The sequence below is a fragment of the Lepisma saccharinum genome, chromosome 11, assembly GCF_977018435.1.
Source record: "Lepisma saccharinum chromosome 11, izLepSacc3.1, whole genome shotgun sequence".
In the NCBI taxonomy this organism is placed as follows: Eukaryota; Metazoa; Arthropoda; class Insecta; order Zygentoma; family Lepismatidae; genus Lepisma; species Lepisma saccharinum.
The window spans coordinates 74577839-74604184 of NC_139239.1; the positions used below are offsets into that span (position 1 = coordinate 74577839).

The following is a 26346-nucleotide window of genomic DNA, read 5'->3' on the forward strand; positions in this document are numbered from 1 at the left end:
TCTAAGGGCCGGTTGCACCATCTCCGCTTAACGTCTTATCCCCCACTTAACACCATTTTGCGGTTGTTCAATGTCCGCCTAACGTTACCTAGCACTTAAAGTCCCGTGTAACGTAAGTGGCGGTCGGGGCTCCGCCTAACGCGTTAAGTGCCAGGTAAACATGGAAAAGCAGTACACTGTGCAGCCAACAGATACGTGCAGCACCTAGTATAATCTGTGTTTACACTTTTATAGTTGATAAAATGGCATAGTCTCGATCAGCTGTTGTAAATTGCGAAAGTTTGCTGCATGTTTTGCATTACCAAATAACAGCAAAAAAAGGCGGATTTGTTAATTATCCCAGCAACGGCAATAAATAAAGCAACGTTTGTAAATATATGTGTAGAAATGAATATTAGATGGTCATTTTCGTGTGTGTTCCGAAAATGTTGTATATTGATATTAGCATTAGCAGTTTCACTGTACTTTCGTATGTAGGATTTGAGTGCATGCCGGTACAGAAAATAAAACCAGGTTAAAGTAATGCGTTTGATGCTTGCAAAATTGTATTAAAATGCCGTTCCAAATAAATGAATGTGTGTTTGCTGTAACATTTTTTTCAACCAAACGCAATACACGAATTAAAACACGTGTAATATTATTAGAGTCACTTCCGTCGCCATTGGTGTGAATGTAACATTGCAAATAAACAAGTAATGTGTTGTTTCCGAATAACAACTGGCAAAGAATGCACGTATAATCTTTAGCAGTAGCTACTCTTACCGTCCAGTTCATACATATGTACGTACAAGGAACAATTTCCGAATGGTGGTGTGTTTTTTACAAACACACACATTTACAATAATAACCTTGCAAGAAACTACATACCTAGTAGTACATAAGACGTAATACCAATATTTTAAGAAACGTATACATTGTATATGTGTGATTTTGTATGTTAACTTCCAAAATTGGCAAAAAAAAGTTTACTGTTAACAAGCATCCTTACGATGTTGACATGCATGTACAAGGAACAATTTCCTACTGGTTTTGTACCTAACCTAACCAACCCTACCCTAATATTCATGGGAGAGCATAAGACGTAAATGCCAAAGTTTTTTTTTTTCGGTATTTACTACTTAGAGGAAACGTCTTATGCGAAGTAACATATTTTTCATTACATTGTGCGAGATTTTGTACTTTAACTTTAAAACTGGCAAAGAATAATAATAATAGAGACAGGTACAGCAGTATCTTTATGGCGTTGATACGTATAAACAAGGAACAATTTCCGAATGGTGTTATGTTTCGTAGATACAAAGAAAATGCACCATTGTAATAAACCTTGCACGAATCTACATGCCTGAAGATGCATAAAACGTGCACTCAAGTTTTTTCTGTTTTTTTTTTTTTAACATTCATATGCAATACACATGATCTTGTAATTGATTTTTCAAAATAACTGGCCTAAAAAGACGAGCGGCTTAGGGGCAGCATTAGCACCTTGGGAAATACATGCTAACAACACCAAACCTGGCCTGCCTAACCTATCCACGTAGGCATATAATAGCATAAGTGAGCATGTAAATAGGTTTGGCAAATTATAATTAGTTTATTTAAGCTATTATATACATACGTGGATAGGTTAGGCAGGTCATGTTTGGTGTTGTTAGCATGTATTACCTAAGGTGCTAATACTGTCCCTATCCGCTCGTCTAAAAAGGACCACAGCTTGTACGTATGTACAATGTATATTTTCCTGGTGAATATTACTGTTTTTTGTAAAGAAATATATATACGTTCTTGCATTGCACTAGCATATAACGTTGCACGAAACTACCTATCTGAAAGTATATACAGCCTGGAGTTTCTTCTTTTTTCTTAATAAGAATAAAACATGCGTACATACAGTACTACGGTACTTTACATTACTATTTGATTCTTCCTTTTGTGCTAAGATGATAGTAATTCCCAAAATGTACCTTGTACATGGAACCGTTGATTAACGATTTTTTTGGTGCTATTCGAATTTGTTTTGAATACAAAAATTTAATTTTCATCTGCATCGTTAACCAACTTTCACAAAAGCTGCATTATAAATAAAGAAGAAACCTATAAGATGGTCAACGTTGATAATACTAATACTCGCTATTCGCTAAAGAAGGGGTTACGGATTGATAAATTATTAACAGAAACGAATGATAAATTAGTAAGAGCAGAATAGAAGATTGCTCTTCTCATTCCGTATATTTACACAAACTCAGATATGTCAGCCTTGCACTAAAAATTGAATAAATGTAACTTGCATTTGTTACGACTTCGTAAAATTTTGGTCACTGTTTAGTAGTGTTTAATATTTTTTAAAAAGTGACCGTATGTCTTACTGAAAGATAAGACGAGGAATATTCTTTTTTGCATCATGTTAATTGGAGTACGTGAAAAATAAATTGAAAATTTTGTAAGCTTCCCACTACTTCGAAAGATTACGGGTTATATTGTATCATATAACATACATTTCATATTATATGAGAGTACGACACATGCATTACCTACTTCTATCAGCTGTTTCATTTTATTACAATAAATATTTAGTTTTTTTAAACATATTTCAGTTGAAAAAGCAGATATTAGCACGTAATAAACAAACAAAACACAATCGAAAACACAACTTTCTCCAGTTTCTGTTGCCAGGTCGTACGGCAAGCAGGAGAAAGTTCCACCTTACAAGGCCGAGGATAAAAATGCTTGGTGCAACCCACCGCCGCCTAAATCTCCCGCCTGTCATTATCCAGCACTTTGTAAAGTGGCAGATTAAGTGGCGATGGTGCAACCGGCCCTTAGAATAGCAGGACAAATGGATACTCAAGATGGAATTAATTTTTTCTTCCAGACGTCCAAGGGAACTTGCAGGGGGGTAGAGGGTCAATTGTCCCCCTTGATTTCAAATTTTCGTAAAATTTACTTGCTCGCTTCGCTCGCAATATTTGTTTTTCTTATAGTCCAAGATCAGACCCATAGCTATGGGGCCAAAACGGTCTAAATGAAATAAAAAGTGTGTTCAAGAAAATACCATGGCGACATTCTATGACTGGCAGAAATCAGTATCAGCATAAAAAAAACCCTAATATTTGGGGTTTGTATGCTTTTACTCAAAAAGTGGTGGCGATAAGTGGCCCACAGACCTCGTGCCGCGGGGATGGTGTATGGCGAAGGAGGCTCCTTGTTTCGTTTGGTTTCGTACCATAGTCATTAAGGAACATATTTTTTATAATGTAAATAAAACAAAGTACATGGTTGTTACCCAAAAACCTGACAAATATAGAGAGGAAAGAATAGAAATAAATGGGAAGGAATTTGAAAGAATCAGGTCATTCCAATACTTAGGGCTGATCATAAATGAACAAAATAAAAAAGACAGCATGATAAAGGAAAGGATATACATGGGGAATACAGCATATTATGCAAACATGCAATTATTAAAGAGCAAACTAATAAACAGGAATCTCAAAATTACCATATATAAAACGTTAATAAGACCTATAATAACATATGGTTCAGAGACATGGGTAATGAATAAGACAGAAGAGGAAGCATTGCGCAGATTTGAGAGGAGGGTGATACGCAAAATATATGGACCGGTTAATGAAAATAATTTCTGGAGAATAAGAACTAATGAAGAAATTAACCATATACTAGGGAAAGAGGATATTGTGAGATTTATTAAATCACAAAGAATGCGGTGCCTGGGTCACGTACAGAGAATGGGAAAGGATAGAATGCAAAGGAAAGTGATGCAAGAAAAAATCTATTCAACAAGAAGAAGAGGAAGACCAATGACAAGATGGCTAGATGGTGTCCTGGAAGATTTGCGTCACATGAAGGTGAAAAGATGGTGGGAGATTGCAGAGGACAGGAATAGATGGAGGCACATAGTTGAGGAGGCCAAAGCCCATGAGGAGCTGTAGCGCCATGTGGTAAGGGTAAAGAGGATACATAATTCATCTCTATGAAACTTAATATGAAATATTAATGATGACAATGTCATCCAAGAAGTCATTGATCAATAAAGGGATCCTTATTTGTTTCTCAGGTGTCAAACATATGTATTTCAACAACAAAATAATGCAATTCACACAATATTTTGCAAAATGGTTAATGTCACCAGTAGACAAACATTGTCTGTAGTGATGCAAGTCTCCCCTTTGAAGCAAATAGAATCCGTGGTTGACTAAGGGACCCATGTTTTAATGCTTTAGCAAGTACAAAAAACAAAACAAAAAAAAACAAATTTTTACACAATTAATTAAAATGTAGATAATATGTAACCATTATTATTTTATTAATGCAATTTTTCTTGCATAACACAACACAATGGTGTTGTTGGATTCTCATTAGATTCCTTTGTGCGTAAAAAATCTTTCATACCCCAAACTAGAGGGAAACATTATGAAGCACGATTTATAGAGGAATAGGACTCCCTTAATCTGCTCTGCAGAGACGCTCAAAGTTGTTGGTACATATTAATCGTCCTTGTAAATATCAAATAGATACAGTCCCTCCCTACTGCATTTTATCTCTGTATTCTTTGGCACTCCGGAAAGGTCATTATCAAAATATTGTTATTTGATGTTGCTCGAACTTTTTTGTTCGTTGGAGTTTCAAGATATCATCCCTTTCCTGTTACTTATAGCTTTTGGGGGAGGGGGGACAAGTGCCTATGTGCACCCTCCTATATTTGCCAATGCGACACAATATATTAAAAATTTGCTCCCTCTGGGATTGACTTTGCTCCCCCCCCCCCTTACTAAGAATTCCTGGCTACGGGCCTGCTCACATTCAGTCAATTACTTTTATCTAGTGTTGAGCCACCTGAAGGGCAAGGTCCTGGGCCAGCTCAGGGAGAGAGTATACATCTTTTTGAAACTCGTAACACCTTAATTCGTGATCATATAGCTCTTCTCCGCCTGGTCAAAATTTTCTGGTCTTGCTTGTGTCAAAAAATAAACTTGTATACAATTTGTTGTGAATCATTTCTGTATTGCAAGATGTGCAGGAAAATTAATACATAAAAATAATAATTAAGGTCACTGCATGCCACTGTGGTTAACAAAAAGGCTCAGGAAAGCAAGACAAGATAATAAAAATACAATAAAAATTTAAGATTGTTATGTTCCCTACAATTTGAATTTGAATATTTTTTATTGTTTTATTCACAGATAAGCTAATCGGGACTAGACCTACAGTTTAAAGTAGGATCCGAACCACTGTGCCTCCACCTGGTATCGAGCTTGGGACTCCCTTCATTACAAGGCGATGCCATTAGGGAGGGTCTCCCCGATGGCGCAGTGGTAGCATTGCTGCCTTGTGATCAAGGGGTCCCGGGTTCGATACCCAGTGGAGGCTTATAGTGGTTCGGATCCCACTTTAAACTGTAGGTCCGGCCCAGATTAGTCTTACTATGCACAGTGTGAACTTAAAAGCACCAAATCAAACCAAATCAATTCAAACCATTAGGGAGGCCCGATTTTCTCTACCAAGGTTATTAGAGGAGCAAGCAAGAGACTGAAGAGCAAATGCCGTTACTTTTCACACTGATTTGCTGGCCTAGAGATGAAAGAAAAAAGGTGAGTGTAAGCATGGTGGAGGGAAACTATATTTAATATAAAAATTCCTTCCAAACAGTAGTGGTGATTGGGTGCCAAAACTGGAGGTGCCCTTTACTTTCTCTTGGTAGACAGGGCTTAGCATTAAGAGGCGGGGGGGGGCAAAAAGTGGGGATATCTGTCCCCACGACCCCCTAATCTGCCTTCAAATATCACATGTAAAAGGCACAGTAATTTTTCCAGGGGCCGAGATAAGGAATTCTCCTCCAAAGAAAAACACAGCTATAGTTTGAAGTCTGCACCAGACTTATATGCATTTATTTATTTATTCGTTCTTTGTAATAATTAATGCAATATTTTGTAACTGAAATTAAATTGTATGAGTGAAATGTCTAATTTAACCCTAGAACACTACCGTGTTCCAATATTACAGTATAACTACCGATACGTAAATTTTACGTACATGAAGACATCTATTTTTAAAACAACCTCTACATCATGAAAACAAATTTCTATTCATTGTGAACATTATTTTGTTTATTTTTCCTTATATTGGAATTTTATTCTTCATTTTAAAATGTATAAGCATGGATTTATTAAACATATAATATTTTAAGAGAAGGTCTCGCTTGACAAGCCCGTTCGTACATTAAGAATGAAGGCGAAAAGTTCGAACAACGAAAAGCAAACAATAATAATATTCATTACGCTGTAAATAAGGAACAAATGTAATTTAAAAGTCTTACATGAAAATAGTGCATGCTTCTAAACTTTTGTTTTCAAAATCTAAGTATCCAAATCGAATTTACAAATGTCAAAATTACGTGGAAGATACTTCTCGTTTTACACAGCTACGTAAAATTGACGTACAGTGCACAACATAACAAACGAAATCAAGACGATCAGCGCTTGCACCCTCCTTACCACAGTGCTGTCTTATGTCTGACAGACAACTTGAGGCACTGCTAGGCAGAGGGGTGAGTGGGTGCGAGGTGGGAGGTAGGGGAAGGATTTGAGCGCAAAGCATACGTAAATTTTACGTACGGTAGTGTTCCACAAATTGGCTTCCCACAGGAGCAGTACGTAGTTGTCATCTTCCTTTTCTTGTAGTCGCAGAAATTGAAATACTTTCGGTTCCCTTGTGACGTGGCTGCTACTGTACTTGTCTCTTCCTTCCCCCGTACCTTCAAAATTGACTTTCTTAATTACTGTGACAGTCCCGGATTTATTAGCCTTTGCTCCTGCCAGATTTTGGTCAAGTTCTCATGGAGGTGAAGCATGAACTGAATTCGTGAGAATGGTCTCTTTTCTGAGTTGCCCTGATTGTTGTAGAAGTTGTGAGTGTGAATAATGTGTCCATTGATCGCTGCGATGTTGATCACATTATAGAAAAATGATATATTATAAAAAAATTCACGCAAATCTTACGTGAATACAAATGGCGTTATTACTACATGCACGTCAAAATTACGTGCAAGATTTTTCTTCTGTTACTATCGCTACGTATTATTGACGTACAGAGTCTCACATAACGCACAAACTAAAGACGTTCACTGCTTCCGCCCTCCTTACTACAGTACTGCCATGCACCTGACAGAATGCCCGAGGAATACCATAGGTGGAGGGGTAGGTGGGTGCGATGCGGGACGTAGGGGAGGAAATTGAGCACGAAGCATACGTAAATTTTACGTACGGTAGTGTTCTAGGGTTAAGGCTGGCATTCATTTTCTAGGCAGAAAGGGGCCCCCCTTGTCCCCTGCGGGCGCAAATGAAAATCCGTATGCGAGTGAAAGGTGTAGCTTTATTGCATGTGATGAGTGCGGGCCTCTTTTGACTGTCTTCCCTCTCCCTCTCTTTCCCCCAGCTGACGTCCCTACTTATCGAGACGCCAAAGAAACAAAATTCAACTTGTCACATACATGATAATTGAATATTTGTATCTCGGTTGCAGTAACGGTTACACTAGTTGAAATCATGGTACATACCAAGAGTGTTTTCGAACACTTTACATTGATCATGGACGTCACTTCCGGTAACTGTGACGAAACACCTGACGAGAAAAATAGACGGAAATTGTGTGAATTACTTGTCTGCTAATGTCGTGATATTCCTGGTCATGATGGACAGCAACAAGGACGAAGCTGAGCGATGTATAGATTACGCGGAGCGATTTATTATGGAAGGGAGAAGGGATAAGGCTGAAAAATTTTTACACAAAGCAGAAAAATTATATCCAACACAACGAGCAAAAGGTAAGTAGTGCTTGTCGTAGTGTACCACTTCCGTCTCTTCCAGTCAGTCTATGGTTCAGAAATGTGTAAATGAATTTATAAAGAACGCTCTTTTAATTGGTAATATCGATGTTAATACCGACTGCATTGACGAAAAGGCAAGCTTTAATGTTATAAAATTTTGTATGGATAATTGTACTTTGATATAGTTATGTTGTTAAGTTGTAGTATGTCGTCTGCACAGAATGAGTTAACATTATTACAATTGCAGCATTCGAAATTAGTTAGACCACCATTGGTTCATATGAATTATTGCCATTGTTGTGGACACACAGGATTAAGTCACATTTAAATCTTGGTAACAGTATGGTATAGTGAAAATACCTTAATCTTTATACAAGTAACTACCACTACACATACAATTCCCGAAATTCTAGAATGATGCAATATTATTTTCATTTTTTGCAAATTCTCTTACCCTGCAATTAAATAGACTAGTGAATCCGGTAAATCTTCGATACGGTCCCAACGGATTTCTTAATTTTTACACAAGAAACTACATTAAAATTTCAGTAACCACCAAACGTCTCTAATTCCCTTATTTTCGTATTTTTCACATTGATACTTACATATTCTGCATTCCTAAGGGTTCTTGAAGTTCGCGTTTCGTTTTTTGCACGCAAATAATCTCAATTTTAGAATTATCGAGTATTTTTATTTTGTTTGCTTTTGCTTGCGTTACACGCGATATGGTGGTGAAATCTTGACTAGCGTAGTCCATGATCAGTGGTTATGCAGTGTTGCAACCTTCTTCATAGAAAAATACCTACTTTCATGTTACTTATTTTGTATTTTTGGCTAGAGTCTAGTTTACGTCCTTCTTGCCCGTTTACGTCCTTCTTGCGCACTCCTTCTTGCCCGTTTACAAAACCGTGCTATCAGACAGCCGGCGCTCTGGCATCCGTAGGGTAAGTAAGTTTTTGTTTTTACACTTTCTGTCGCTAACCATTCACGGGAACGAGGTATGCCTACGAGGTTAGGTTAGGCCTGTTAGGTTAGGTTCCATTAGCACTCATTTCACCCCTAAGTATGTGGTTCATCATTGAAAAATGTCCACAGTACGTTCAATCACGCATATCCGAACAACATCGGTTTTTCTCGATTTTCTCCTCCAGGAAATTTTTCCTCGCCTTGGGATTTACTTTGTTGAATTCCTTATAAAAACGATTCCTTAGGAAAAGGACGTAAACTAGACTCTTACCGTATTTTTTTCCAGGTTCGAAAACCCCACTAACCATGCACAGATAGACCCACGAACCATTCATAAATAGCCCCATGAACCATGCACGGCAAGGTTAGGTTAGGTTCTGTTAGGTTAGGCAAACAGTTAAATTTGTTTTTCAAAATTAGAATTTTTTTTCGGGTTTGAAAACCCTACGAACCATTCATAGATAGCCCCATGAACCATTCACGGATAGCCCCATGAACCATTCATGGATAGCCCCACGAACCATTCACAGAGAGCCCCACGAACCATTCACAGAGCCCCACGAACCATTCACAGATAGCCCCACGAACCATTCACAGATAGCCCCACGAACCATTCACAGATAGCCCCACGAAACATTCACGGATAGCCCCACGAACCATTCATATATAGCCCCACGAACCATTGACAGATAGCCCCACAAACCAATAGCCTTAGAGGTACTGGGCGAAAGGAAAGGGGGGGGGGTTATAACCCCCATCAACCTCACATTGAGCATGCCACTGATCCTGTGCACGTCATGTTGTCGCAAGTTCGTAATCAGAAATGATGAACAGTAACTCACGTTTATTTACGTACTAGAACTGTTACACAGTTACAAAACCGCGTATTTGGAAACACTGACCGGTTGTTACGTCATGAAACGCTTGCAAATATTTGGTTCACATAGTAGACGGACATCAAGGGAACAGTTTTCATGCATCAGAGTGACATTAATGTCGAAAATTACATGATTTACCGGCAAAAAACTTTCAACAAGGTGAAAACAAACTTCCAAGACCTTCCTAAAGTATAAATAAACCCATTTCGGTAAGTACTTTCTCCTGTAAAATTGAAGAAATACGTTTTGGGGATACAAAAATTTTACCGAAACTACTTACGGAAATGAGTTTCTGTAGCATTTAGAAGTTCGTGGAGGTATTTTCGTTCATCGTGGAATCTATTTCACTGGGAAATCATGTATTTTTCAACAGAAATATATCTCTGACGCACAATTGTAGTTCCATTCATTTCCTTGCACTACGTGAACCAAATGTTGCAAATGTTTGATGACGTAACTCCTTATCAGTGTTTCCAACCATGCCATTTTTTAATTTTTTTTTTTTGCAAGAAGATGACAATGTTAACTAGGTTTGCCTAACGTAACCGAACTTAACCTAACCTTGCTGTGCATGGATTGTGAGGCTATCCATTCATGGTTTGTGGGGCTATCCGTGCATGGTACGTGGGGCTATCTGTGAATGGTTCGTGGGGATTTTTCGGTTAACAAGGTTGGAAACACTGCATAACCAATGAAGGTGTACCAGGCTAGTCAAGCTTTCTTGCCATATTGTGTCTTATGAAAACGAAAAAAGGAACAACAATAATGGTAAAAGTCTGTTATATCGGAGACACATTTCTTCATTTTTACAGAAGAAACTACTTACGGAAATTAGTTTCTGTGGCATTTTCAAAGTTCGGGGAGGTATTTTCTCACCATAGAATTCTGCACAACAAGAAATAAGCACTTTTGATAAAATAAACTTGCATTTTGTGCAAAGCGACAACATTATGCCGTTGTTTCCATTATGTACCTGCAGATGGCACGAGCATCGAAAGTCACACAGTCTCGCCAGTGTTTACATACGTGCCTTTTTTACATGAATTTTTTTTTTAACTTTGCTTACCTAACCTAACCTTGCCGGAAATGGTCCGTGGGGCTATTGTGAATGGTTTTTGGGGCTATCTGTCAATGGTTCGTGGGGCTATCGTGAATGATTTTTGAGGCTATCCGTCAATGGTTAGTGATGACATAATGAATACGAAAGTAGGTATTTTTCGGTTAAGAAGGTTGAAACACTGCATACCCACTCCAAATCGACAAAACACAAGCACGATGCGCGATGATCCACAGCTGTGTGCGCCATATTGTATATTATGCAACGGAGGAAAGGAACCAAAAGAATTACTCATAATGTGAAAAATCGATGTTATTTTCATGTAAAAAGCATAATGACACCTTCAACTATGTCCCGCAATACATAATTGGTAAGTACGAACCATCCGAAACACAAAATATCCGATTTTAATGTGTCTCCGATATAACAGACATTTACCACAATAATTACTCATGTCACAAATTCAAATATTTTTGTGAAAAAAAGAAAATACCACCTTGAATCTTTCGCAATGCACTATAGGTAAGTACGAATGTTAAAAATGACGAAAGAAACTAGTGAGAGGTGTTGGGACCATACCGAAGTTTTACCATGAATCCTACATAAAGAAAAAAATCAGATTCAAAGTTGCACTTCATTGTACTTTTACATGTAAGTTTAAGAATTTAGTAAATTAACATTCTGTGTTGTACTGCATCAAAATAATTGAATATCTTTGAAATATATTTGGTCTAGGAATTAATTCATGCGGTTGTTATGCACACATTGAAGCTGTAGTTCAAACACAAAATACATAAATACCTTAAGAAAAATATTGTCCATCGCGAGCCACCACTTTCGCCCATCTGTCAGGCAAGTTACGGATTCCGTGGCGAAAGAAGTCCTCATCCTTTGAAGCGATCCAGTCAGAGACCCATTTTTCGATATCTTCTGAAGAAGTGAACCGCTGTCCAATCAAATCTTTATTCATGCTATCGAACAAGTAGTACTCCGAAGGAGCAACGTCTGGTGAATACGGTGGGTGGGGTAAAACTTCCCATCCGACATTTTCTAAATAGGTTTTGACCGGTTTTGCGACATGTGGGCGAGCGTTATCATGTTGAAAAATAAGTTTATCATGTCTGTTTTCCCATTCTGGTCATTTCCTGGCCAGAGCTTGTTTCAAACGCATTAATTGTCGTCGATAACGTTCTCCATTAATAGTTTCATCCGGTTGCAGCAGCTCATAGTACACCACTCCTTTCATATCCCACCATATGCACAGCATAACCTCTGCACAGTGAATATCTCGTTTCGGTTGTGATGGACCTGGTTCACCTGGCTTCACCCAGCCTTTTTTTCGTTTCGGGTTCTCGTAATGGATCCACTTCTCATCGCCAGTAACAATGCGATGCAAAAACCCCTTTCTTTTCTGTCTTTGAAGCAGCAATTCGCAAATGGTTTTTCGTCTTTCAACGTCTGTCTTTCAACGTCTGTCTTTCAATTCATGTGGAACCCAATGTGACATCTTTTGAATCATTCCCATGGCTTTGAGGCGTTTGTAAACTGTTGTTTGATCAACGCTTAATGCTTCTGCAAGTCCTTCCTTCGTTTGACACGAATCCTGATCGAGCAATGCTCTCAATTCTTCGTCTTCAAATTTTTTTGGTTGTCCAGGTTGCTCTTGGTCTTCCAGGCCGAAATCACCACTTCTAAACTGTGCAAACCACTTCTGACACGTTCGCTCAGCTAGCGCATGGTCACCATACACTTCCACCAAAATACGTTGACTTTCGGTAGCACTTTTCTGCATGTTAAAGTAATGAAGCAGAACACCCCGCAAAAACTTTATCTGGCACAAACTGCGCCATGTTCAGTTGACTACAAAATGCTGTTGTTGACGCGTCAATCAACTGCCCTATACTATGAACGATGCGTGCTGTCAGGAATTTTCAATGCATGTGTGGCTACACGGAACTGTGGAACGATATGCTCGTTACGCCATCTCTTGTCCAGGCTCACAAATTAATTCCTAGACCAAATATGTCAACCATTAGGAGTGTTAGGTGTAGTACTGTTAGAATTTTCATTTCTCTGTTAGGTTAGGAGTTTTAGGTGTTGTACTGTTAGGATTTTTCAAATGACTTGGCTTTGTGTGTGTCCGTGTAACAATATATGGCCCAAGTTCCGTTTGTTTAATTGTGATTTCATTATGCTACACACACATTTTTTTACATGGTTCGATTTCGATTCATAACTGTGGAGTTTAAGTGATTACTTACTGGGTGTTTCCTTGAGATTGTTTTTTCACTTCCATATACTCCTATATAATTCTTTACTTGCCACCAGCCATTCATTTACTGTCGTCTTCATTACAGGCGTGACTCATCACACGTAAGTCAAATACCTTTTCGGTCAAGTGCCATGTTTCATCTTCAGAAGCACGGAATGCGTTTGTGATTAGGTTTAGATTGTCAGGTTTAAATCTCTTATCATAAATACCCTACATGTAGCCTAAAAACGAATGCATTTAACCTGATGTCAGAAGATGAAATATGGCGCTTGACTGAAAAGGTGTTTGACTTATGAGCGATAAGTGAGACCCCAGCAACAAGTAAATAACGGTAGTAGTCTGTTGAATGAGTCATTGGTGCAAAATGCTGATGTTTTGGGCAAGGTACCTATTTCATCTTCTTTTTGCCTGTAAATTAGACTTTTTCGAACAGCAAACTGTGCTAATTACTTTCAGGAAGCTTTCAATTTACTTCCACAATCATTCCTACTATACGACGCACGGTTTTAGAAGCGATATCGGGCGGAGTTATGGAGAGCGTGTCCTTGGCGACCAGCCAATAGCAGGAGTGCAACGTTGTACAGTTAGGTTTGCGCACAAGAAGTTCTTTATAAAACTCGCCACTTTAAGGTTCATCATTGCATGGGACACGACATTATGAACCTGACTGTCCAAGTCCCATGCATATCCGTCGCCTACAGCCAGACATTTCGTTTCTCGAAGAAACAAGGGAAACAGCGCGTCTCTGCACACACACAATGACCCTTCGTTTTCCTTCAGTGTTCCGTCTGTTGTTTTTTTTATTTGCCACCTTGTTAACCCCGCTGAGTTGTGTCTTGGTAAAGCTATGGGTGTCAAATTCGGCTGAATATGAACAATGGCCCTTCATTGTCGTGGGCGTTTACGAACATTGTGAGTCTGAGTCACTTTCAGTTCAGCGTTTTCATAAGGGCGGTGTAAGATAATTGTACTCGTGCGCCACGAAGAACAGTTGTGAGACGATTCAGTATGGCCCTTATTGATTGATTAAATGTTGTTTTATTTTACTTCGCTTTTCTGCTACCTTTGGCTAATCGCAAAGATGAGGATGGATGATGATATGATGAAATTGATGAAGGGACACTTGCAAACACGTAAAGTCCGCGCGTTCATTATATCCCCAGCGGTTAACAAAGGGAGCGGTGCTCTTTGTTAAAAGAAACACCCAAGCGGGTGGTTTTCTCTTGAAGAAACTGGAGTAGGAAAGCGATGTTGCCAAATTGAAGGAAAGGGTAAAGAAAAAGAAAGAGAAACAAACAAATTAAAGAATATGTAAAGAGATAAGAAATACAGATAAAGATTAAAAAGGACAATATTAATAAAGATAGGAAAGAGGCATATTATAAACCCTCATGTTTACACTGAATACCCCTAACTTTTCTACTCGAAAAATATATTATTCAGAATATACATATATAGTTAACTTACCTTCACTCATCGTCATCGCTGTCTCCCACGTGAATCACGAATCTCTCCTGGTTACTATCCATGTCGTGGTTAATATAGTTTCTCTCAATTTTGATGGTGTGTTGAATACAGGACAACCAAAGCTAAGCATCAATTGTCTCTGTTCCATCACGCAACAGCTGGCATACACTGGCACTTAGAGTAGGAGATACATTGTCTTTCCTCACATATGAATTTAACTTGGCCCATACCAGTTCTATGGGATTAAACATGCAATGGTAGGGAGGGAGTCGCAACACTTCATGTCCACGTGAGACTGCAAGCTCATCCACTACGTACTTTTTAGTAACGTTTGCCGATTTAATTATTTGTAATAAAAGGGATTTTTTTTATAGGAACAGGTTTCGGTACTGGAATGTCATGCCCCTCCATGAAGGAAATAATATCCTGCAGTTTTGTCTTCATAGTTGGGATTTTCACTAGCAGCCTCGAGTGATAGCTTGCATTATCGCAAATTATGGCATACTTCTTATCACTTGGCAAATTTGGCAGCAGATTATTGGTAAACGAATTTTCAAACACTTGTCCGGTCATTTCGTCGTGACTGTCAGCTTTACAATCTCCAATGTTCTTGGCTGAAAGATACAAACAATTTGGGACCCACCACTCACTGCTCACAGCATCGAACACCATGGTAAGTTTTCCTAGTGCTTACGGCGTCTTCAAAATATAGTTGCAAGTACCATCGTCTCACGCTTTTTTGACGAAGTCGTGAGTGTCTAACCAAGTTTCATCTAAATAAATAATCTGGCAGCCTTCTGATCTCAACTTGTTGAGTTTGTGAAGGTAACTATATCGCCAAGCAACAATTCTTGTCGACTCTATTATTGCATTTCTTTTCTTCAGCTGACGAAAAGAAAAACCAAGTTTCTTGAGAAGCTTTCGAAGCGTCGTTTGTTTGTAAGGGGTCTGATATTAGTTTCAGTTGTGTTAATAATTCACAGACACTTGGTGCGCGTCTTTTAGAAAAAAAATTGTAAATCTCTTTCCTAACAAAATCGCAAACAAACTCGTCCACTTTATGAATTTTTTTCTTTTTATTACCAGGCTTCTTTGGTGTAACTGGGCCTCTTTCTGTGATCTTTCGCACTGTTTTCCTGTCTAATTTAAAAATATTTGCTGTCTCCGATATTGGTCCTCTTCCTGAATTATTCCAGGAGACATATTCGTGCACACTGCATACAAATTCTTGAGCTTGCTTGTTCAGAATTTTCTATCTTTTCCTCAGCACTCTGGAACTGCCGCTGCTAGTACTTGGCTGGGGGTCACTTTCGTCAGTTATATTTTCCTGCGCAACAACGTTTGCTAAAGGAACCTGGTTTGCAACCCACGGTCTCCATATGCTAATAACAAAACCAAAATCTAATAAAAAAACTAAAAGCACAACACTATAACAAAGCAACAACACAGCACCATAACACAACAAATAAATAACACAACACAACACAACTAGTTAAGAAAATCAACCCCGCACGTGGTTATGCCGCAAAAATAACGAGAGGCTCACGCACCCGCCTGCTCCGCCTTGCAACTACAAGAGTTGCTGGTTTGAGTTGCTGTTTTAAGTCCACTTTATGCACAGTAAGGCTAACCGGGACTGGACCTACAGTTTAAAGTGGGATCCGAACCACTTGTGCTTCCACCGGGTATCGAACCCTGGACCCCTTGATTACAAGGCAATGGTTTGATGGTGATAGTAATTGTTTGTGTTTGTTGGGTTTAATACTGTTTAAAACTGCTCCAGGATATGAAGAATTGGACGAATACTAGTCACACTTCAGGGCTAACTATTAGTTATTTGTGGTTTCTGCATCTTAACATATACCTTAAAATGCTGAAAGCTTTTGATTATATACTTAAATAAATGTTTTGGGATATATGGTTAGTCAGCATCCCTAAAGGTAAATTATCTTGTGGATAGGGCTAAATATAACTGGTTTGCTGCCTTTAAGGAACTCAAAGAAGTTTCTATATGATTGAATGGCTTATAGGCCTAACAAAAATATATAAGTAGAGAACACAAGCAAATGATAAAACATATCATTATGCAACAAAAATTATTTCATTTTGCATACAAGAAAAAACTGTTGACCTGCAACTATGCGAAGCAAACCAACAATATTTTGAATGTCTACATCACTGTAGGCTCTGATCAGTTAATTTTTTTTAATTACTATGAAATGTTTTACAATTGTTGTTAGGACTGAGCCTATACCGCATCGGTGAGTATCGGTTGATTTTACCGATACCAAAGACTTTCAGTGGCTAGAAAAAGCAGGCAAAGGCAACAGCTCGTCCCAACATTTGTCCTTTTTAAAAGTTCATTCACCCTTCCTTGTGACAGATTGGGAAACCAGCACAGGAAGTTCCATAGATTTTCCTAGAAACACTGGATAAAACCCCACCCTCCTGGGAAGCAGATAGCTAGATCAAATACATGGCTAAGTTTAAACAGAACCCAAATGTGACTATCAAGGCATGTAACTGCTTAGTTTACGCTGTGGGAAATAAACCATTCATTGCCAATTCTTGCTTGAAGATCATTGTTTACCCTCTTCTGTCTTTCGTGTGACTGCCGGTATCGGCCATTGAGTGTTATGTATTTCTTCCGAAAGCCAGTCTCCTTTGGCATAGTGGTTAGCACATCGTGCTCCAATGCCAGGGTTCGAATCCCGATCTGAGCATGGATGTTTGCGAGTGTCCATTCATCAATTTCATCACATCATCACTCTTTGATAACCGTCGCTGCGCTTAAACTTGCAGAACGATTATCAATGCAAATAAAATTGCGTAATTGACGATAACCGTTATATTTAAAATAAATACAATACAGGTGTAGAAAATCTCACAACTTCCATCACTATTTTTAGTACTTATTATTTCTCGTTGCTATGGTTACATCAATTTAATTTCTTGTATTTTATACAGCGTGATAAGATGATTATAACAATATATATAAAACAAATATGCAAAAGTTAAAAAGTACATCAATAACATAAATAATATTAACTTTGAACATGACATTTGAGAATAGGACAGTCTCAATCTCTCCCCTTCTCCTGGAAAAAAAAATGAACATAACATATTTTTTTTTACATAATATATAAAATTTGAGTCCTGCTTTTAATATACACTCGTCAGGATAATGAGAAAGTTCACTTGACATAATGAACCAATTCACAAATTTACAATACTCTTTTCACTAAAGTTCTGAAAATGTCATCTTAGTGTTCGAATTTACAGCTACTTATGCATCACTTCATGACAATTACATTAGTTTAAGCAATTCTTCTTTTTTCTCATCAGAACAATGAAATTTCTTGATATTTGACAAGTTCTGCCTTGTTGTTATCTTCTTTCCGTCCATAGACATCAAAATTGTATAATTGTTTTTCACAGCATCAACTATATAAGGTCCAAGCCATAATTCCATAAACTTATGAATTTTCTTGTTAATTGCACTACTATGTTCATGATTTTTCACTAAAACAATATCACCTGCGACTATCTTCAATTTATTTGCATCACACTCAATAGGTTTGGACTAATATCTTTCCTTAATACGTGTTTGGCGATAAAACACTTGTGTTTCCAGGGCACAAACTTTAAAGTATCTGGCCAGTTAATTTGATTGAGAATTGAATCTTTTAATTCGTGATGAAGGAAAAGTTCACTAGGTGTGAAACCTGTTATTTCTGAAACTGAATTATTTAGAAGTCCTGTTACATGAGTCAAATATTTTACCCAGTCCTGATGATTTTGCGAAGTATATAATCGTAACAATCGTATTAACTCTTTGTTGTACCTTTCCACAGGATTTGCGAAAGGCGAATAAACTGACGTGGTGATATGTTTTATGTTACAGTCATCCATATATAACTTCCATTCCTGTGATTTAAATTGGGAACCGTTATCTGATAATATTACCTTACATGCTGGATAGTGGAAAAAAATACTGGAGCTTGAATTTGTTAATTATTTCACGTGACGTTGCCTTCCTTAACGGATAAGCCATTAAAAATTTGGACATCGTGTCAACTATTGTTAATATGTAACTATATCCTTGTGATTTGGGTAACGGTCCAACAAGATCTATTGATAACATATCATGTGGAGTAGTAGAATATACATGCAATTCATCCTTACTAATTTTTGTGTGAGCTTGTTTAGTTTTAGCGCATGTTAGACAGTCGTTCAAATACTGCTTGATACTAACTTTCATTTTAGGCCAATAATATAAACTTCTGCACTTATTAAATAGTTTATAGTATCCAAAATGACCTTGTTAGTCATGTAATTTATGAAGAATTTTGGGTACAACAATAATAGGTACTACAAGTTTCCACTTGTCTTCTTTCAAATGTTTCAGGAATAATATATTATCTTGAATCGAATATTGCCTTTTTATATTCTGTGACAAATTCCCATTTTGTAACTTTTGTACAATGGCACTGCAATAAGAATCCGAATTTTGACTTTCTTGCCAAAATGTTACACTATCTTCGTCAAGAAAATCAAGACTTATGTTATTTACATATAGTTCCGATAGAGTTGGAAAACCTGTACTTAAATCAGGATATCTGCTTAAAGCATCTGCAGCTTCATTAGATTTTCCCGGCACATGATATACATTATAATATTTGTAATTTCAAACTCCAACGATTTAATAGTGGATTCAAAGTTTTAGTAGATTCTAGCCAAGATAAAGATTGGTGATCGGTAAACAATTTCACCTTAGTTCCAGCTATGTAAATGTAGAATTTTTCAAAAGCAAATAATATCGCTAAGCATTCAATCTCGTAAGTATTGTATGATAACTCATTGCCTTTAAGAGATCTGCTAACGTATTGAATTATACGTGGTCCTTCTTCAGAATTTTCAGTTGAGTCTTGCCATAGAACAGCTCCTATTCCTTTCTTCAAACCGTCTGTGTTGACATTGAAAGGCTTCGTGAAATCTGGTTTATACAATGCCTTTGGAGATATCAGTGACTTGCGGAGGTTTTCAAAAACTGAAGCATGAACATCATTCCATTGCCATTTTGATTCCTTTTTCAACAGATCATACAAAGGCTGTGCCATTTCAGCAAATCCTTCAATAAACTTTCGCCTCCAATTAGCTAATCCTAAGAACCTTCTCAAGGAGCGTTTGTTTGTTGGAATTGGAAAATTAATAATTGTTGAATTCTTTGCAGGATCAACCATAATTTTATCACCGGACACTATGTGTCCAAGGAAGCAGATTTCTTTGTAAGCAAACTTACATTTGGAAAATTTAATAGACATATTGACACCCTTTATCTTTTGTAAAACTAGTTCTAAATGTTGCATATGTTGAGACCAATCTTTCCTGAAAATTAGAATATCATCCAAATAACAAACAACAAAATTTCTGCAATCGGTGGAGAATATTTTATTCATCCTGTCCTGGAAAACTGAGACTGCTGAACGAATCCCAAACGGAAGATAGCGGAAAAGATATTGTCTGCCTCTATAAGAAAAAGTTGTGTAAGGATATGAATCTTCAGTCAACGGTATTTGAAAATAACCATATGATAAATCAATTGAAGAAAAATAAACACATCCTAGGAACCTCTGTAACAGTTCGTTGATTGCTTCTACTCTCACTTGTGGAGAGATAAGATGTTGATTAAGTTTCCTAAAATCGATCACCATTAGACTGTTCTAACTGCGATTTCATAGACTGTTCTAACTGCGATTTCATTTCAGCATTAGACTGTTCTAGTTTCGTCTTGAGGTCTTCATTAGAAGCGACCATTAGCAATTGAATACTCTTAACAGTACTTAACAAATCACCAAAATTCGGGTTAAGAGTTTCTAGATAAGCTGGCAAACTAAAAGGATCATAATCTGGTTTGCAACCTTTACAATAATAATTTTCTAGTGTAGTCGAATAAATTGTCCAGTGAGTGACTGTAAGTTTGAGACAAGATATGTGATGCCATGACGAGCACTGTGTACACTGAACATACCTCAAATCATTGTCAGGATCATTACAAGAAGATAATTTGTCGGGTTTTGTAGAACAAACATCATGTTCTGTAGTATTCGCATTACTGGAAGCGACTACGGGATTACCAGCATCAAAGTAAGTAGTCATTGTATTAGCCTGAATGTTTGTTTCATTACGCGACGATTTAGATTTACTTTGTTTTAACTTATCAGCCATTGTGATCTTTACACATATGACGATTCACTTAAGAAGTTACGTTATACAAGCACACTGAAGATTGTGACATAAGTCTTAATTCAGCATATGACAAAAATTCTGTTCCATTACAACAGACATTCTTACCACTATCAGAAGATTGCACACTATTTGAACAATCCTGGCTTCTGGGTCGCCACTCTTGATAACCGTCGCTGCGCTTAAACTTGCAGAACGATTATCAATGCAAATAAAATTGCATAATTAACGATAACCGTTATATTTAAAAATAAATACAATACAGGCGCAGAAAATCTCACAACTTCCATCACCATTTTTAGTACTTATTATTTCTCGTTGCTATGGTTACATCAATTTCATTTCTTGTATTTTATACAGCGTGATAAGATGATTATAAAAATATATATAAAACAAATATGCATAAGTTAAAAACAACATCAATAACATAAATAATATTAACTTTGAACATGACATTTGAGAATAGGACAGTCTCATCTTCCCCATCTTCGCAAATTAGCCAAAAGTGGCACAAAAAGCAAAGTAAAATATTGCAAATCAATCAATAATTTCCACCAAGATTAGATTGGGAACATATGGCTTTGAATGGCAGTACTAAGGAAGATAAGCTAATCGGGACTGGACCTACATTTTAAAGTGGGACCCGAACCACTATGTGCCTCCACTGAGTATCAAACCCGCGACCTATTGATTACAAGGCGACGGCGTTACCACTATACCATCGGGGAGGCCGCTCTAAAGATTTATGTACACCACTACTTGCAATAATGTACATAAAATATTTAACAATAACTTTACCTTTCATCAAATGGACATACCATCATTATTTTTGTTATTCAATAAATATTCAATTTTTTACTTCTTTGACATTAATTTTCTTCACAGGAAAGTTGTTTTTACACAAATTTTAGCGGTCGTAACTACACGTAAGCTAGATGATGAATATTTGCCTTTTATCTCTGATTTTGTAGCATCTTTTTACTATTTATGTAACAACAATATTTTTTAGTCAAGATAGAAAGAACAAAATAGGTATTAACATTGTCTTTCCTCAATTTCTTAGTCTGTGGTTACATACAACAATACTCCATACGCATCGGAGAAATTAAGTACTAATTAATTAATTTACATATTATTACGAATCTGCCAATAATTATATTAACGTATTAAATAGAAACACTTTTATTTTTATATTTCTGAGACACTTGACTCGGACTGGCTCCCGAAATTATATATTTCTAAATACGTGTCTAGTGTTGTGACGAGTTAGTATGACTCGTTAACTAGCCTTTGTTATTATATACTGGAATTATACAAGTATCGGTATCGGTCATGGTATCGGCTCAGCTCTAATTGTTGTACAACTGGTCCACTTTCCATATTAATATAAGTGTGTTCTGATTTCTCCGAACTTGTGAGATTCCGAAACCTAAGTTAAGTATGAGCGAATACTGATTCTCAGACTTACTTTCAACTGCTTATGTTGAACTTGGTTAAAAAATATTAATTACATTTTTGATTGTAATGTTTTGTTATTCCTTGCAGATCTCTTGGACCAGCTTAGCAAACTTAATGGCACTACTAATATGGGTTCCCAAGGTAAACAGCCAGGTGCAAATGACATGCCGAGGCAAAGACGAACAGGTAGAGTGATTTTAATATTTGCGTAGAGAAAGTCTACTATCGTTTGTTCCAGTGTTGAAATAGTTTTTATGATCCAAGTAGGCTAGTTAACTTTTAGTGTATTTGTGTATTTGTTTTTAAACATAGAGAAAGATATTTAAAAAAAATAATTTTTGAGTATCACTGTCTAGAGTTGTTTCACATGTCATGAATTAAAAATTATTTGCTGTTAGAAACTGCCTTACACATTGTTCTGGATAATACATTATCATGCACTATATACACTGCACAAACCAATTAGGGGATCAAGCAAAATATCCGGAGGTGGTTGTATCTTTACTGACATGAACGAAAAGGACATGATATTGCATCTGTCAGTTTCTGATATGTTCTGTTACTACACACATCTTGAGAATATTGTGCCAAGTGACTAGGGCCTTTCGCTTACCTGCACTAACACATACTTTACTGTATCGCTCTGCGAATGTTCTTACACTTGCATATACATCGGTTATATGATATGCATATCATTTTTCTGTTCCTCTCTTGATCGCCAAATTGTTTTGCGCAGTGCATTTATAACGGGTTACATTTCACAAACTGTTCAAGTGAATCATCAGATCCAAAGTATTAGGATTTGTTATCACCTTATTTTGTGGGTGCTTTAGCTGTAGCTGTCAGTTGCCTGTGTAGCAGGAGAAACAGTTTGTGATCTTTTGAAATGTTTCCATCACTGGCAGGGTGTCCAGTCAGGATATCCTGGAAAAGTCAGGGAATTTATTTTTTCTTGAAAAGTCAGGGAAATTTACTGTCTGGAAAAAGTCAACATTTTTGTAGTAGTGCACTAAAAGTAGGTTCTTGAACATAGAAAGGTAGAAAGGACAAGCAACTGACCATTACCAGTTCTTACAGTAAAATTTTGACTATGTTCATGTAGAAATTACTACAATAGGTGGCTGTGGGAATTGACCGTTTATTCTTGCTTCATTAGTGTCCGTTTGATAGATATTGAGAACAATATGTGTGTTATTAAATTAACTACAATTATGTATTATTTATGCAAGAATTTGATTTTTTTTTACAAAAGTAATTCTTTGTTAATCATTAGTCAATACAAGTATCACATAAAAACTTACCCCTGATGCTTACTTTCCTCCCCTATCCAACACTATTGAGTTTTCCTTCTCCTTGTTGCCTTTACATGTTAAGTAAATATTTCAGTACTTGATTTAGTGGGATTCTAAATGTGCATTTAGCTGATTTTTTTTTTTTTTTTAGGCATAGCATTGTTCCCTTGTAATCAAGGGATTCCGGGTTTGATACACAGTGGAGGCACATAGTGATTTGGATCCCACTTTAAACTGTAGGTCTGGTCCCGATTAGCCTTACTGTGCATAAAGTGGACTTAAAACACCAAATAACCAACCAACCCTAATTGTTTGGTCTGGAAAATTTTTGTTCTTGGTATGGAAAATCTGGAAAATTCGGCGAATTTCGTTTTTACAAAATTGTAGACACCCTGACTGGTCATCACAGTACACATAGCTAGGCCTGAAAAGAAAACCAGCGTTTGCTACGTACTTAGTGTACTTCATAAATAATGAGGGGGAGGGGCCTCTCCAATGGCGTAGTGGGAACATCATCTATGAGAACAATATTACTAAGGGGCTGATTATCTTAATAATTACAATTTGTGTAGCGTATGATTTGCAACCAGTTTTTAAATAACTCTTTCTTAAGTTTGTTACTTTTGATGCTACAGAAACATTTTTTCCTCTTTTCAGCACCAAAGCAAGAAGAGAATAATAAATCAGACAACAGTGTTGATTACACACGAGAGCAGTTAGAAGAAGTGAGAAGGTAAAGTATTTTGACATTTGTGACTAACATCTTTGCATTTATGTTGAATTCAACTCGTCGCCAGATATGTCAAGGCAGCACAAAAGTTACAATTCCTTTCATGAGTCTTCATATTTAAAATAAGAATGAACTAATAAGAAATTTAACATTCTGGTTAAGTACTGACTGGGAATTTACTGATACCAATACCTTACATTCTGTCAGTCTGAACAAGCTGGACTTAAAACCTTTCCACCGATGGTCCCAGGTTTCTGTATGGGTCCCTTCATCAATTTCCTCTAATCATCATGTTTAGGAAAAAAAACACAAGCAGAAAAGCTACAACAAGAGAATACTGCAAATGTTCCACTAAACTGATTGTTTTGTCTTTAATTATTAAATATAACATCATGCAATGAGTTTTTTTATTAGTATAACTGTCTATTTAGAATTAGAAAAAAAAACAGTGTGCATGAATTATTATTTACAGTGACAACAACAATAGGGCAGAATATTTACTCGGATACATGCTATTTCTAGAAAAATGGGATTAGTAAAATAATCAGCAATTTTACTGATGAAACTGCACACTGTGCATCATGCAAGAGGATTTAACTTTGATTACAAAGTGACAGCTTGAGCACAGGCTCAAGATCAAGATGGAATTACAATATCAAAGAAATTGGAACGGATAATCAAGAGTGGATTGATCTTGCCCTCTCATAAGGGCACATGGAAGCCATGGCAGTAAACTTTTCAGTTTTAATCTTGAGAATTAGTTTTTAAAGTACATTACTGATCAGTATTGATTGATTGATTTTATGTTTCAAGTCCACTTTATGCACCGGGATGCTAATCGGGTCTGGACCTACAGTTCAAAGTGGAATCCGAACCACTATGTGCCTGCACCGGATATCGAACCCGGGATCCTTTGATACAAAGCAATGATGCTACCACTGCACCATAGGGGAGGCCCTAAATGTACCGATATATAGTCTATGGGTACTTATTACCAATACTATTATAAGCATTGTGTATAAACTAAGCACCAATACAACAGTATTAGTTAATATCAAAGTTTTAGTTTTGTTTCTTTGATTGTGTGTGTGCACATAATAGATTTTTTTTTAAATATTGATTTATGGTGACATTTTTATTTTCTTCTAGGATAAAAAAATGTAAGGATTATTATGAAATACTAGGAATCAGCAAAGAAGCAACCGACAGCGACTTGAAAAAAGCATACAAAAAACTTGCACTCCAGTTTCATCCAGATAAAAATAAAACTCCAGGTGCTGGAGAAGCATTTAAAGGTAAAATTGAAACTTTTCTACCTTTATATTTTGGTTGTAGGTATATTATATTTGAGCGGCTCGGGGGTAAAACTTGATTATTCATGAGCATGAAACTTAGAGTTACTTAGATGATCCAGCATGTTTTTGATCATCACCAGCTACTGAAGAAACTTGATTCACTATTGTGTGTGTGTGAGTCCAATGTTAACTCAGTTTTCAACGGAGCATGAGATACCAAGTTTTACTCCCCAGCTGCTCATTTAGTATATACAGTGGAACCTCGATTTTACGTTTTTCAGAGGACCATTCTGGAAAAAAATTAATATCTGGGAAAATGAAAAATCGAGGAAAATTCTATAACATTTTGCTATGTTGGAACCATCAAGTTTTAATGTATATTGCAGGGAAATGTAAAATTTGGGAACGTAAAATCAGCGTTACACTGTACATAATAATTTGGATATGAATAATGTAGTGTTTATTGGAGGAGGTGTACTTCCAATAAAATGTTTAATAATGTATCCAATAATATCCAACAAACTGATGATGTAAATTTGAAAATCGCACAAAGGGAATAAATAGTTATGGTTAATTGTGACATTGAAGTGAGTGAATTAGTTTTGGAGGAACTGGGACCAGTAACTGAGAGAAAGTCTCTGTAGCCTCCTTAAGAGGTACTGTCTCAACATATAGTCAAAGTAGCTGAGGAAAACCAGTAAGAAAACACGAGGAAACAATTTGTAACTTGTAAAAATTTTAGAGAAAAATGCAGGTTTAACTAGGACTCGAACCTGGGTCTATGGCATGCCATGCCATTTCTCTACCAACTGAGACACCAAGCCAGCCCTGACTTCTCCTGATTTTTT

General features: G+C 36.9%; 1 protein-coding gene across 2 annotated transcripts in view; it reads left to right on the forward strand.

The window, feature by feature from the left end:
- Window positions 1-7630: 7630 nt before the first annotated feature.
- LOC145994924 (dnaJ homolog subfamily B member 14) overlaps window positions 7631-26346 on the forward strand; it is a 47328-nt gene continuing 28612 nt past the window's right edge. The window contains exons 1-4 of one of the 2 annotated variants that reach the window (XM_083131416.1): window positions 7631-7834; window positions 22269-22367; window positions 24131-24206; window positions 25353-25498. In XM_083131416.1, the coding sequence (XP_082987542.1) occupies window positions 7699-7834; window positions 22269-22367; window positions 24131-24206; window positions 25353-25498 (457 nt within the window). In that variant the 5' untranslated portion in view covers window positions 7631-7698. Of the gene's footprint in view, window positions 7835-7862; window positions 7972-22268; window positions 22368-24130; window positions 24207-25352; window positions 25499-26346 lie in introns of those variants that run through there. The other variant, XM_083131417.1, reaches the window with a different exon arrangement.